Genomic DNA, 14760 nt, shown 5'->3' with positions numbered 1-14760 from the left:
GCTGTCTGAATCGCTGTGTCTCCAGCTAGCCTAGCGTAGTAGCTGTCTGAATCGCTGTGTCTCCAGCTAGCCTAGCGTAGTAGCTGTCTAAATCGCTGTGTCTCCAGCTAGCCCCGGCCCGCTAGCTGTCTGAATCGCTGTATCTCCAGCTAGTCCCGGCCCGCTAGCTGTCTGAATCGCTGTGTCTCCAGCTAGCCCTAGCCCGCTAGCTGTCTGAATCGCTGTGTCTCCAGCTAGCCTAGCAGTGTAGCTGTATGAATAGCTGTGTCTCCAGCTAGCCTAGCGTAGTAGCTGTCTGAATCGCTGTGTCTCCAGCTATCCCTGGCCCGCTAGCTGTCTGAATAGCTGTGTCTCCAGCTAGCCCTGGCCCGTTAGCTGTCTGAATCGCTGTGTCTCCAGCTAGCCTAGCGAAGTAGCTGTCTGAATAGCTGTGTCTCCAGCTAGCCTAGCGTAGTAGCTGTCTGAATCGCTGTGTCTCCAGCTAGCCTAGCGTAGTAGCTGTCTGAATAGCTGTGTCTCCAGCTAGCCTAGCGTAGTAGCTGTCTGAATAGCTGTGTCTCCAGCTAGCCTAGCGTAGTAGCTGTCTGAATAGCTGTGTCTCCAGCTAGCCTAGCGTAGTAGCTGTCTGAATAGCTGTCTCCAGCTAGCCTAGCGTAGTAGCTGTCTGAATCGCTGTGTCTCCAGCTAGCCTAGCGTAGTAGCTGTCTGAATAGCTGTGTCTCCAGCTAGCCTAGCGTAGTAGCTGTCTGAATAGCTGTGTCTCCAGCTAGCCTAGCGTAGTAGCTGTCTGAATAGCTGTGTCTCCAGCTAGCCTAGCGTAGTAGCTGTCTGAATAGCTGTCTCCAGCTAGCCTAGCGTAGTAGCTGTCTGAATCGCTGTGTCTCCAGCTAGCCTAGCGCAGTAGCTGTCTGAATAACTGTGTCTCCAGCTAGCCCTGGCCCGCTAGCTGTCTGAATCGCTGTGTCTCCAGCTAGCCTAGCGTAGTAGCTGTCTGAATAGCTGTGTCTCCAGCTAGCCTAGCTTAGTAGCTGTCTGAATCGCTGTGTCTCCAGCTAGCCTAGCGTAGTAGCTGTCTGAATAGCTGTGTCTCCAGCTAGCCTAGCGTAGTAGCTGTCTGAATAGCTGTGTCTCCAGCTAGCCTAGCGTAGTAGCTGTCTGAATAGCTGTGTCTCCAGCTAGCCTAGCGTAGTAGCTGTCTGAAAAGCTGTGTCTCCAGCTAGCCTAGCGTAGTAGCTGTCTGAATCATTGTGTCTCCAGCTACCTTAGCGTAGTAGCTGTCTGAATAGCTGTGTCTCCAGCTAGCCTAGCGTAGTAGCTGTCTGAATCGCTTTGTCTCCAGCTAGCGTAGCGTAGTAGCTGTCTGAAAAGCTGTGTCTCCAGCTAGCCTAGTATAGTAGCTGTCTGAATCACTGTGTCTCCAGCTAGCCTGGCGTAGTAGCTGTCTGAATCACTGTGTCTCCAGCTAGCCTAGCGTAGTAGCTGTCTGAATCGCTGTGTCTCCAGCTAGCCTAGCGTAGTAGCTGTCTGTATAGCTGTGTCTCCAGCTAGCCTAGCGTAGTAGCTGTCTGAATCGCTGTGTCTCCAGCTAGCCCTGGCCCGCTAGCTGTCTGAATCGCTGTGTCTCCAGCTAGCCTAGCGTAGTAGCTGTCTGAATAACTGTGTCTCCAGCTAGCCCTGGCCCGCTAGCTGTCTGAATAGCTGTGTCTCCAGCTAGCCTAGCGTAGTAGCTGTCTGAATAGCTGTGTCTCCAGCTAGCCTAGCGTAGTAGCTGTCTGAATAGCTGTCTCCAGCTAGCCTAGCGTAGTAGCTGTCTGAATCGCTGTGTCTCCAGCTAGCCTAGCGCAGTAGCTGTCTGAATAACTGTGTCTCCAGCTAGCCCTGGCCCGCCAGCTGTCTGAATCGCTGTGTCTCCAGCTAGCCTAGCGTAGTAGCTGTCTGAATAGCTGTGTCTCCAGCTAGCCTGGCGTAGTAGCTGTCTGAATAACTGTGTCTCCAGCTAGCCCTGTCCCGCTAGCTGTCTGAATAGCTGTGTCTCCAGCTATCCTGGCGTAGTAGCTGTCTGAATCACTGTGTCTCCAGCTAGCCCTGGCCCGCTAGCTGTCTGAATTGCTGTGTCTCCAGCTAGCCTAGCGTAGTAGCTGTCTTATTAGCTGTGTCTCCAGCTAGCCTAGCGTAGTAGCTGTCTGAATAGCTGTGTCTCCAGCTAGCCTAGCGTAGTAGCTGTCTGAATAACTGTGTTTCCAGCTAGCCTAGCGTAGTAGCTGTCTGAATCGCTGTGTCTCTAGCTAGGCTAGCTGTGTCTCCAGCTAGCCTAGCGTAGTAGCTGTCTGAATAGCTGTGTCTCCCGCTAGCCTAGCGTAGTAGCTGTCTGAATAACTGTGTCTCCAGCTAGCCTAGCGTAGTAGCTGTCTGAATAACTGTGTCTCCAGCTAGCCTAGCGTAGTAGCTGTCTGATTAGCTGTGTCTCCAGCTAGCCTAGCGTAGTAGCTGTCTGAATAGCTGTGTCTCCAGTTAGCCTAGCGTAGTAGCTGTCTGAATAGCTGTCTCCAGCTAGCCTAGCGTAGTAGCTGTCTGAATCGCTGTGTCTCCAGCTAGCCCTGGCCCGCTAGCTGTCTGAATAGCTGTGTCTCCAGCTAGCCCTGGCCCGCTAGCTGTCTGAATAGCTGTCTCTCCAGCTAGCCTAGCGTAGTAGCTGTCCTAATAGCTGTGTCTCCAGCTAGCCTAGTGTAGTAGCTGTCTGAATCGCTGTGTCTCAAGCTGGCCTAGCGTAGCAGCTGTCTGAATCACTGTGTCTCCAGCTAGCCCTGGCCCGCTAGCTGTCTGAATAGCTGTGTCTCCAGCTAGCCTAGCGTAGTAGCTGTCTGAATAGCTGTGTCTCCAGCTAGCCTAGTGTAGTAGCTGTCTGAATCGCTGTGTCTCAAGCTGGCCTAGCGTAGCAGCTGTCTGAATCACTGTGTCTCCAGCTAGCCCTGGCCCGCTAGCTGTCTGAATAGCTGTGTCTCCAGCTAGCCTAGCGTAGTAGCTGTCTGAATAGCTGTCTCCAGCTAGCCTAGCGTAGTAGCTGTCTGAATCGCTTTGTCTCCAGCTAGCCTAGCATAGTAGCTGTCTGAATAACTGTGTTTCCAGCTAGCCTAGCGTAGTAGCTGTCTGAATCGCTGTGTCTCCAGCTAGCCCTGGCCCGCTAGCTGTCTGAATAGCTGTGTCTCCAGCTAGCCCTGGCCCGCTAGCTGTCTGAATCGCTGTGTCTCCAGCTTGCCCTGGCCCGCTAGCTGTCTGGAACACTGTGTCTCCAGCTAGCCTAGCGTAGTAGCTGTCTGAATCGCTGTGTCTCCAGCTAGCCTAGCGTAGTAGGTGTCTGAATAGCTGTGTCTCCAGCTAGCCCCGGCCCGCTAGCTGTCTGAATCGCTGTGTCTCCAGCTTGCCCTGGCCCGCTAGCTGTCTGAATCACTGTGTCTCCAGCTAGCCTAGCGTAGTAGCTGTCTTAATCACTGTGTCTCCAGCTAGCCTAGCGTAGTAGCTGTCTGAATCGCTGTGTCTCCAGCTAGCCTAGCGTAGTAGCTGTCTGAATCGCTGTGTCTCCAGCTAGCCTAGCGTAGTAGCTGTCTGAATCGCTGTGTCTCCAGCAAGCCTAGCGTAGTAGCTGTCTGAATCGCTGTGTCTCCAGCTAGCCCCGGCCCGCTAGCTGTCTGAATCGCTGTATCTCCAGCTAGTCCCGGCCCGCTAGCTGTCTGAATCGCTGTGTCTCCAGCTAGCCCTGGCCCGCTAGCTGTCTGAATCGCTGTGTCTCCAGCTAGCCTAGCAGTGTAGCTGTATGAATAGCTGTGTCTCCAGCTAGCCTAGCGTAGTAGCTGTCTGAATCACTGTGTCTCCAGCTATCCCTGGCCCGCTAGCTGTCTGAATCACTGTGTCTCCAGCTAGCCTGGCGTAGTAGCTGTCTGAATAACTGTGTCCCCAGCTAGCCCTGGCCCGCTAGCTTTCTGAATCGCTGTGTCTCCAGCTAGCCTAGCGTAGTAGCTGTCTGAATCACTGTGTCTCCAGCTAGCCTAGCGTAGTAGCTGTCTGAATCGCTGTGTCTCCAGCTAGCCTAGCGTAGTAGCTGTCTGAATCGCTGTGTCTCCAGCTAGCCTAGCGTAGTAGCTGTCTGAATCGCTGTGTCTCCAGCTAGCCTAGCGTAGTAGCTGTCTGAATCGCTGTGTCTCCAGCTAGCCCCGGCCCGCTAGCTGTCTGAATCGCTGTATCTCCAGCTAGCCCTGGCCTGCTAGCTGTCTGAATAGCTGTGTCTCCAGCTAGCCTAGCGTAGTAGCTGTCTGAATAGCTGTCTCCAGCTAGCCTAGCGTAGTAGCTGTCTGAATCGCTGTGTCTCCAGCTAGCCTAGCGTAGTAGCTGTCTGAATCGCTGTGTCTCCAGCTAGCCTAGCGTAGTAGCTGTCTGAATCGCTGTGTCTCCAGCTAGCCCCGGCCCGCTAGCTGTCTGAATCGCTGTATCTCCAGCTAGCCCTGGCCTGCTAGCTGTCTGAATAGCTGTGTCTCCAGCTAGCCTAGCGTAGTAGCTGTCTGAATAGCTGTCTCCAGCTAGCCTAGCGTAGTAGCTGTCTGAATCGCTGTGTCTCCAGCTAGCCTAGCGTAGTAGCTGTCTGAATCGCTGTGTCTCCAGCTAGCCCCTGGCCCGCTAGCTGTCTGAATAGTTGTGTCTCCAGCTAGCCTAGCGTAGTAGCTGTCTGAATCGCTGTGTCTCCAGCTAGCCCTGGCCCGCTAGCTGTCTGAATAGCTGTGTCTCCAGCTAGCCCTGGCCCGCTAGCTGTCTGAATAGCTGTGTCTCCAGCTAGCCTAGCGCAGTAGCTGTCTGAATAGCTGTGTCTCCAGCTAGCCCTGGCCCGCTAGCTGTCTGAATAGCTGTGTCTCCAGCTAGCCTAGCGTAGTAGCTGTCTGAATCGCTGTGTCCCCAGCTAGCCCTGGCCCGCTAGCTGTCTGAATAGCTGTGACTCCAGCTAGCCCCTGGCCCGCTAGCTGTCTGAATAGCTGTCTCTCCAGCTAGCCTAGCGTAGTAGCTGTCTGAATAGCTGTGTCTCCAGCTAGCCTAGCGTAGTAGCTGTCTGAATCGCTGTGTCTCAAGCTAGCCTAGCGTAGCAGCTGTCTGAATCACTGTGTCTCCAGCTAGCCCTGGCCCGCTAGCTGTCTGAATAGCTGTGTCTCCAGCTAGCCTAGCGTAGTAGCTGTCTGAATAGCTGTCTCCAGCTAGCCTAGCGTAGTAGCTGTCTGAATCGCTTTGTCTCCAGCTAGCCTAGCATAGTAGCTGTCTGAATAACTGTGTTTCCAGCTAGCCTAGCGTAGTAGCTGTCTGAATCGCTGTGTCTCCAGCTAGCCCTGGCCCGCTAGCTGTCTGAATAGCTGTGTCTCCAGCTAGCCTAGCGTAGTAGCTGTCTGAATAGCTGTCTCCAGCTAGCCTAGCGTAGTAGCTGTCTGAATCGCTTTGTCTCCAGCTAGCCTAGCATAGTAGCTGTCTGAATAACTGTGTTTCCAGCTAGCCTAGCGTAGTAGCTGTCTGAATCGCTGTGTCTCCAGCTAGCCCTGGCCCGCTAGCTGTCTGAATAGCTGTGTCTCCAGCTAGCCCTGGCCCGCTAGCTGTCTGAATAGCTGTCTCTCCAGCTAGCCTAGCGTAGTAGCTGTCTGAATAGCTGTGTCTCCAGCTAGCCTAGCGGAGTAGCTGTCTGAATCGCTGTGTCTCAAGCTAGCCTAGCGTAGCAGCTGTCTGAATCACTGTGTATCCAGCTAGCCCTGGCCCGCTAGCTGTCTGAATAGCTGTGTCTCCAGCTAGCCTAGCGTAGTAGCTGTCTGAATAGCTGTCTCCAGCTAGCCTAGCGTAGTAGCTGTCTGAATCGCTTTGTCTCCAGCTAGCCTAGCATAGTAGCTGTCTGAATAACTGTGTTTCCAGCTAGCCTAGCATAGTAGCTGTCTGAATAGCTGTCTCCAGCTAGCCTAGCTTAGTAACTGTCTGAAAAGCTGTGTCTCCAGCTAGCCTAGCATAGTAGCTGTCTGAATCACTGTGTCTCCAGCTACCCTAGCGTAGTAGCTGGCTGAATAGCTGTGTCTCCAGCTAGCCTGGCGTAGTAGCTGTCTGAATCACTGTGTCTCCAGCTAGCCTAGCGTAGTAGCTGTCTGAATCGCTGTGTCTCCAGCTAGCCTAGCGTAGTAGCTGTCTGAATCGCTGTGTCTCCAGCTAGCCCTGGCCCGCTAGCTGTCTGAATCGCTGTGTCTCCAGCTAGCCTAGCGTAGTAGCTGTCTGATTAGCTGTGTCTCCAGCTAGCCTAGCGTAGTAGCTGTCTGAATAACTGTGTTTCCAGCTAGCCTAGCATAGTAGCTGTCTGAATATCTGTGTCTCCAGCTAGCCTAGCATAGTAGGTGTCTGAATAGCTGTGTCTCCAGCTAGCCCCGGCCCGCTAGCTGTCTGAATCGCTGTGTCTCCAGCTTGCCCTGGCCCGCTAGCTGTCTGAATCACTGTGTCTCCAGCTAGCCTGGCGTAGTAGCTGTCTGAATAACTGTGTCCCCAGCTAGCCCTGGCCCGCTAGCTGTCTGAATCGCTGTGTCTCCAGCTAGCCTAGCGTAGTAGCTGTCTGAATCACTGTGTCTCCAGCTAGCCTAGCGTAGTAGCTGTCTGAATCGCTGTGTCTCCAGCTAGCCTAGCGTAGTAGCTGTCTGAATCGCTGTGTCTCCAGCTAGCCTAGCGTAGTAGCTGTCTGAATCGCTGTGTCTCCAGCTAGCCTAGCGTAGTAGCTGTCATAATCGCTGTGTCTCCAGCTAGCCCCGGCCCGCTAGCTGTCTGAATCGCTGTATCTCCAGCTAGTCCCGGCCCGCTAGCTGTCTGAATCGCTGTGTCTCCAGCTAGCCCTAGCCCGCTAGCTGTCTGAATCGCTGTGTCTCCAGCTAGCCTAGCATTGTAGCTGTATGAATAGCTGTGTCTCCAGCTAGCCTAGCGTAGTAGCTGTCTGAATCGCTGTGTCTCCAGCTAGCCTAGCGTAGTAGCTGTCTGAATCGCTGTGTCTCCAGCTAGCCTAGCGTAGTAGCTGTCTAAATCGCTGTGTCTCCAGCTAGCCCCGGCCCGCTAGCTGTCTGAATCGCTGTATCTCCAGCTAGTCCCGGCCCGCTAGCTGTCTGAATCGCTGTGTCTCCAGCTAGCCCTAGCCCGCTAGCTGTCTGAATCGCTGTGTCTCCAGCTAGCCTAGCAGTGTAGCTGTATGAATAGCTGTGTCTCCAGCTAGCCTAGCGTAGTAGCTGTCTGAATCGCTGTGTCTCCAGCTATCCCTGGCCCGCTAGCTGTCTGAATAGCTGTGTCTCCAGCTAGCCCTGGCCCGTTAGCTGTCTGAATCGCTGTGTCTCCAGCTAGCCTAGCGAAATAGCTGTCTGAATAGCTGTGTCTCCAGCTAGCCTAGCGTAGTAGCTGTCTGAATCGCTGTGTCTCCAGCTAGCCTAGCGTAGTAGCTGTCTGAATCGCTGTGTCTCCAGCTAGCCCTGGCCCGCTAGCTGTCTGAATCGCTGTGTCTCCAGCTAGCCTAGCGTAGTAGCTGTCTGATTAGCTGTGTCTCCAGCTAGCCTAGCGTAGTAGCTGTCTGAATAACTGTGTTTCCAGCTAGCCTAGCATAGTAGCTGTCTGAATATCTGTGCCTCCAGCTAGCCTAGCATAGTAGGTGTCTGAATAGCTGTGTCTCCAGCTAGCCCCGGCCCGCTAGCTGTCTGAATCGCTGTGTCTCCAGCTTGCCCTGGCCCGCTAGCTGTCTGAATCACTGTGTCTCCAGCTAGCCTGGCGTAGTAGCTGTCTGAATAACTGTGTCCCCAGCTAGCCCTGGCCCGCTAGCTGTCTGAATCGCTGTGTCTCCAGCTAGCCTAGCGTAGTAGCTGTCTGAATCACTGTGTCTCCAGCTAGCCTAGCGTAGTAGCTGTCTGAATCGCTGTGTCTCCAGCTAGCCTAGCGTAGTAGCTGTCTGAATCGCTGTGTCTCCAGCTAGCCTAGCGTAGTAGCTGTCTGAATCGCTGTGTCTCCAGCTAGCCTAGCGTAGTAGCTGTCATAATCGCTGTGTCTCCAGCTAGCCCCGGCCCGCTAGCTGTCTGAATCGCTGTATCTCCAGCTAGTCCCGGCCCGCTAGCTGTCTGAATCGCTGTGTCTCCAGCTAGCCCTAGCCCGCTAGCTGTCTGAATCGCTGTGTCTCCAGCTAGCCTAGCATTGTAGCTGTATGAATAGCTGTGTCTCCAGCTAGCCTAGCGTAGTAGCTGTCTGAATCGCTGTGTCTCCAGCTAGCCTAGCGTAGTAGCTGTCTGAATCGCTGTGTCTCCAGCTAGCCTAGCGTAGTAGCTGTCTAAATCGCTGTGTCTCCAGCTAGCCCCGGCCCGCTAGCTGTCTGAATCGCTGTATCTCCAGCTAGTCCCGGCCCGCTAGCTGTCTGAATCGCTGTGTCTCCAGCTAGCCCTAGCCCGCTAGCTGTCTGAATCGCTGTGTCTCCAGCTAGCCTAGCAGTGTAGCTGTATGAATAGCTGTGTCTCCAGCTAGCCTAGCGTAGTAGCTGTCTGAATCGCTGTGTCTCCAGCTATCCCTGGCCCGCTAGCTGTCTGAATAGCTGTGTCTCCAGCTAGCCCTGGCCCGTTAGCTGTCTGAATCGCTGTGTCTCCAGCTAGCCTAGCGAAGTAGCTGTCTGAATAGCTGTGTCTCCAGCTAGCCTAGCGTAGTAGCTGTCTGAATCGCTGTGTCTCCAGCTAGCCTAGCGTAGTAGCTGTCTGAATAGCTGTGTCTCCAGCTAGCCTAGCGTAGTAGCTGTCTGAATAGCTGTGTCTCCAGCTAGCCTAGCGTAGTAGCTGTCTGAATAGCTGTGTCTCCAGCTAGCCTAGCGTAGTAGCTGTCTGAATAGCTGTCTCCAGCTAGCCTAGCGTAGTAGCTGTCTGAATCGCTGTGTCTCCAGCTAGCCTAGCGTAGTAGCTGTCTGAATAGCTGTGTCTCCAGCTAGCCTAGCGTAGTAGCTGTCTGAATAGCTGTGTCTCCAGCTAGCCTAGCGTAGTAGCTGTCTGAATAGCTGTGTCTCCAGCTAGCCTAGCGTAGTAGCTGTCTGAATAGCTGTCTCCAGCTAGCCTAGCGTAGTAGCTGTCTGAATCGCTGTGTCTCCAGCTAGCCTAGCGCAGTAGCTGTCTGAATAACTGTGTCTCCAGCTAGCCCTGGCCCGCTAGCTGTCTGAATCGCTGTGTCTCCAGCTAGCCTAGCGTAGTAGCTGTCTGAATAGCTGTGTCTCCAGCTAGCCTAGCTTAGTAGCTGTCTGAATCGCTGTGTCTCCAGCTAGCCTAGCGTAGTAGCTGTCTGAATAGCTGTGTCTCCAGCTAGCCTAGCGTAGTAGCTGTCTGAATAGCTGTGTCTCCAGCTAGCCTAGCGTAGTAGCTGTCTGAATAGCTGTGTCTCCAGCTAGCCTAGCGTAGTAGCTGTCTGAAAAGCTGTGTCTCCAGCTAGCCTAGCGTAGTAGCTGTCTGAATCATTGTGTCTCCAGCTACCTTAGCGTAGTAGCTGTCTGAATAGCTGTGTCTCCAGCTAGCCTAGCGTAGTAGCTGTCTGAATCGCTTTGTCTCCAGCTAGCGTAGCGTAGTAGCTGTCTGAAAAGCTGTGTCTCCAGCTAGCCTAGTATAGTAGCTGTCTGAATCACTGTGTCTCCAGCTAGCCTGGCGTAGTAGCTGTCTGAATCACTGTGTCTCCAGCTAGCCTAGCGTAGTAGCTGTCTGAATCGCTGTGTCTCCAGCTAGCCTAGCGTAGTAGCTGTCTGTATAGCTGTGTCTCCAGCTAGCCTAGCGTAGTAGCTGTCTGAATCGCTGTGTCTCCAGCTAGCCCTGGCCCGCTAGCTGTCTGAATCGCTGTGTCTCCAGCTAGCCTAGCGTAGTAGCTGTCTGAATAACTGTGTCTCCAGCTAGCCCTGGCCCGCTAGCTGTCTGAATAGCTGTGTCTCCAGCTAGCCTAGCGTAGTAGCTGTCTGAATAGCTGTGTCTCCAGCTAGCCTAGCGTAGTAGCTGTCTGAATAGCTGTCTCCAGCTAGCCTAGCGTAGTAGCTGTCTGAATCGCTGTGTCTCCAGCTAGCCTAGCGCAGTAGCTGTCTGAATAACTGTGTCTCCAGCTAGCCCTGGCCCGCCAGCTGTCTGAATCGCTGTGTCTCCAGCTAGCCTAGCGTTTTAGCTGTCTGAATAGCTGTGTCTCCAGCTAGCCTGGCGTAGTAGCTGTCTGAATAACTGTGTCTCCAGCTAGCCCTGTCCCGCTAGCTGTCTGAATAGCTGTGTCTCCAGCTATCCTGGCGTAGTAGCTGTCTGAATCACTGTGTCTCCAGCTAGCCCTGGCCCGCTAGCTGTCTGAATTGCTGTGTCTCCAGCTAGCCTAGCGTAGTAGCTGTCTTATTAGCTGTGTCTCCAGCTAGCCTAGCGTAGTAGCTGTCTGAATAGCTGTGTCTCCAGCTAGCCTAGCGTAGTAGCTGTCTGAATAACTGTGTTTCCAGCTAGCCTAGCGTAGTAGCTGTCTGAATCGCTGTGTCTCTAGCTAGGCTAGCTGTGTCTCCAGCTAGCCTAGCGTAGTAGCTGTCTGAATAGCTGTGTCTCCCGCTAGCCTAGCGTAGTAGCTGTCTGAATAACTGTGTCTCCAGCTAGCCTAGCGTAGTAGCTGTCTGAATAACTGTGTCTCCAGCTAGCCTAGCGTAGTAGCTGTCTGATTAGCTGTGTCTCCAGCTAGCCTAGCGTAGTAGCTGTCTGAATAGCTGTGTCTCCAGTTAGCCTAGCGTAGTAGCTGTCTGAATAGCTGTCTCCAGCTAGCCTAGCGTAGTAGCTGTCTGAATCGCTGTGTCTCCAGCTAGCCAAGCGTAGTAGCTGTCTGAATCGCTGTGTCTCTAGCTAGGCTAGCTGTGTCTCCAGCTAGCCTAGCGTAGTAGCTGTCTGAATAGCTGTGTCTCCAGCTAGCCTAGCGTAGTAGCTGTCTGAATAACTGTGTCTCCAGCTAGCCTAGCGTAGTAGCTGTCTGAATAGCTGTGTCTCCAGCTGGCCCAGCGTAGTAGCTGTCTGAATAGCTGTGTTTCCAGCTAGCCTAGCATAGAAGCTGTCTGATTAACTGTGTTTCCAGCTAGCCTAACGTAGTAGCTGTCTGAATCGCTGTGTTTCCAGCTAGCCTAGCATAGAAGCTGTCTGAATAACTGTGTTTCCAGCTAGCCTAGCGTAGTAGCACTGCTGAATTGGCTCCCTGACTCATCTATCGCTCCTCACTATGATCACTCTGCTACACATTTCTCTCCCTAATGTCCTCTCCCTAATGTCCTCTCCCTCCCTAATGTCCTCTCCCTAATGTCCTCTCCCTAATGTCAATTTGCCTTGTCTATTGCTGTCCTGGTTAGTGATTATTGTCTTATTTCACTGTAGAGCCTCCAGCCCTGCTCAATATGCCTCAGCTAGGCCTTTTGTTCCATCTCCCACACATGCGGTGACCACACCTGGCTTAACTGGTTCCTCTATAGACAAAACCACTCTCATCGTCATTCAATGCCTGGGTTTACCTCCACTGTATTCACATCCTACCAAACCCTTTGTCTGTACATTATGCCCTGAATCTATTCTCCCACGCCCAGAAACCGGCTCCTTTTATTCTCTGTTCCGAACGCACCAGACGACAGGTTCTTCTAGCCTTTAGCCGTACCTTTATCCTACTCCTCCTCTGGTGATGTAGAGGTTAACCCAGCCCCTGCAGCCTCCTGCACCACTCCCATTCCCCAGGTTCTTCTAGCCTTTAGCCGTACCCTTATCCTACTCCTCCTCTGGTGATGTAGAGGTTAACCCAGCCCCTGCAGCCTCCTGCACCACTCCCATTCCCCAGGTTCTTATAGCCTTTAGCCGTACCCTTATCCTACTCCTCCTCTGGTGATGTAGAGGTGAATCCAGGCCCTGCAGTGCCTAGCTCCACTCCTATTCCCCAGGCGCTCTCATCTGTTGACTTCTGTAACTTTTAAAGCCTTGGTTTCATGCATGTTAACATCAGAAGCCTCCTCCCAAAGTTTGTTTTATTCACTGCTTTAGCACACTCCGCCAACCCTGATGTCCTTGCCGTGTCTGAATCCTGGCTTAGGAAGGCCACCAAAAACCTAGAAATTTCCATCCCTAACTACAACATTTTCCGCCAAGATAGAACTTCTAAAAGGGGTGGAGTTGCAATCTACTGCAGAGTTCTGTCATACTATCCAGATCTGTTCCCAAACAATTCGAGCTTCTACTTTCAAAAATCCCTTTCCAGAAACAAGTCTCTCACCGTTGCCGCTTGTTATAGACCACCTTCAGCCCCCAGCTGTGCCCTGGACACCATATGTGAATTAATTGCCCCCCATCTATCATCAGAGCTCATGCTGCTAGGTGATCTAAACAGGGACATGTTTAACAACCCAACCATCCTACAATCTAAACTAGATGCCCTCAATCTCACCCAAATCATAAAGGAACCTATCAGGTACAACCCTAAATCCGTAACCATGGACACCCTCTTAGATATCATCCTGACCAACCTGCCCTCTAAATACACCTCTGCTGTCTTCAACCAGGATCTCAGCGATCACTGCCTCATCGCCTGCGTGCGTAATGGGTCCGCGGTCAAAACGATCCCTAAAACACTTCAGCGAACAGGCCTTTCTAATCGACCGGGTATCCTGGAAGGATATTGACCTCATCCCATCAGTCGAGGATTCCTGGTTGCTCTTTAAAAGTGCTTTCCTCTCCATCTTAAATAAGCCCCTTTAACTAAGAACTAAGAACACATATAGTCCTTGTTTCACTCCAGACCTGACTGCCCTCGACCAGCACAAAAACATCCTGTGGCGTTCTGCACTAGCATCGAATAGCCCCCGTGATATGCAACTTTTCAGGGAAGTCAGGAATCAATATACACAGTAAGTTAGTAAAGCTAAGGCTAGCTTTTTCAAACAGAAATGTGCATCCTGTAGCTCAAACTCCAAAAAGTTCTGGGGCACTGTAAAGTCCATGGAGAATAAGAGCACCTCCTCCCAGCTGCCCACTGCACTGAGGCTAGGAAACACTGTCACCACCGATAAATCCACGATAATCGATCATTTCAATAAGCATTTTTCTACGGCTGGCCATGCTTTCCACCTGGCTACCCCAACCCCGGCCAACAGCTTTGCACCCCCTGCAGCAACTTGCCCAGGCCTCCCCCTCGTGCTTCTCCTTCACCCAAATCCAGATCGCGGATGTTCTGAAAGAGCTGCATAACCTGGATCCCTACAAATCAGCCGGGCTAGACAATCTGGACCGTCTCTCGCACTGCTTTGCTTTATCTTGGCCAGGTCGCCGTTATAAAGGAGAACTTGTTCTCAACTGGCCGACCTGGTTATTAAATAAAGGTGAAATAAATAAATAAAATGTAAATGTGTCTGTCTTGCAGCCGGGGGAATTTGACGTGTTGGATCTGGGACCTGAGAGATGCAACGTCCAAAGCTCCCGAGTCACACTGGTCAGTAAACCCTGAACTCTGACCCTTGACCTCAATAATCACTCATAACCTGAAACATGTTGGCTCAGGAATAAAACTAAATTCTCTCCTTCTCGCTGTCCTTCTCTGTCTCTCTCTCTCTCACTTTCTCTTTCGCTCTCTCTCCTCTCCCCACGTCTCTCTCTCTCTCCTTCCGAACTCTCTCCCTCTCTCCTCTTTATTGCTCTCTCTCCTTCTCTCCCCATGTCTCTCTCTCTCTCCTTTCGAACTCTCCCCTTCTCTCTCTCCTCTCCCCATGTCTCTCTCTCTCCCCTTCTCTCTCTCCTCTCCCCATGTCTCTCTCTCTCCCCTTCTCTCTCTCCTCTCCCCATGTCTCTCTCTCTCCCCTTCTCTCTCTCCTCTCCCCATGTCTCTCTCTCTCCCCTTCTCTCTCTCCTCTCTCCATGTCTCTCTCTCTCTCCTTTCGAACTCTCTCCCGTTCTCTCTCCTCTCCCCATGTCTCTCTCTCCACTCTTTCCTTCTCTCTCTCCTCTCCCCATGTCTCTCTCTCTCTCCTTTCAAACTCTCTCCCCTTCTCTCTCTCCTCTCCCCATGTCTCTCCCTCTCTCCTCTTTATCGTTCTTTCTCCTCTCCCCTTCTCTCTCTTTCTCCTGTCTCTCTCCATCTCTCTTTTGCCTCTCTCTCTCCCCATCTCTACATCTCTCTCCACTCTCCCCTTCTCTCTCTCCTCTTTCCATATTGCTCTCCTCTCTCCATCTCTCTCTCTCTCTCTCTCTCCCCTTTTCTCTCTCCTCTCTCCATATCGCTCTCCTCTCTCCATCTCTCTCTCCTCTCTCCTCTCTCCCATTTTCTCTCTCCTCTTTCCATATCTCTCTCTCCTCTCTCCATCTCTCTCTCCTCTCTCCTCTCTCCCCTTTTCTCTCTCCTCTCTCCATATCGCTCTCCTCTCTCCATCTCTCTCTCCTCTCTCCTCTCTCCCCTTTTCTCTCTCCTCTTTCCATATCTCTCTCTCCTCTCTCCCCTTTTCTCTCTCCTCTTTCCATATCGCTCTCCTCTCTCCATCTCTCTCTCTCTCTCTCTCTCCTCTCTCCCGTTTTCTCTCTCCTCTCTCCATATCGCTCTCCTCTCTCTATCTCTCTCTCCACTCTCCCCTTTTCTCTCTCCTCTTTCCATGTCGCTCTTCCCTCTCCCCTTTTCTCTCTCCTCTCTCCCCTTCTCCCCTTCTCTCCCTCTCCCCTTTTCTCTCTCCTCTCTCCCCTTCTCACCTTCTCTCCCTCT

The 14760-nt window shown here is 52.6% G+C and overlaps 1 protein-coding gene across 2 annotated transcripts in view; it reads left to right on the top strand.

Moving 5' to 3' along the window:
- Window positions 1–14760, top strand: part of rgs11 (regulator of G protein signaling 11) — a 78258-nt gene that overhangs the window by 42356 nt on the left and 21142 nt on the right. For both annotated transcript variants that reach the window (XM_045712578.1, XM_045712574.1), the window contains exon 9: window positions 13435–13503. In XM_045712578.1, the coding sequence (XP_045568534.1) occupies window positions 13435–13503 (69 nt within the window). The remainder of the gene's footprint in view (window positions 1–13434; window positions 13504–14760) is intronic.

The sequence above is a fragment of the Salmo salar genome, chromosome ssa02, assembly GCF_905237065.1.
Source record: "Salmo salar chromosome ssa02, Ssal_v3.1, whole genome shotgun sequence".
NCBI lineage: Eukaryota > Metazoa > Chordata > Actinopteri > Salmoniformes > Salmonidae > Salmo > Salmo salar.
This window is presented reverse-complemented; position numbering and strand designations above follow the sequence as displayed.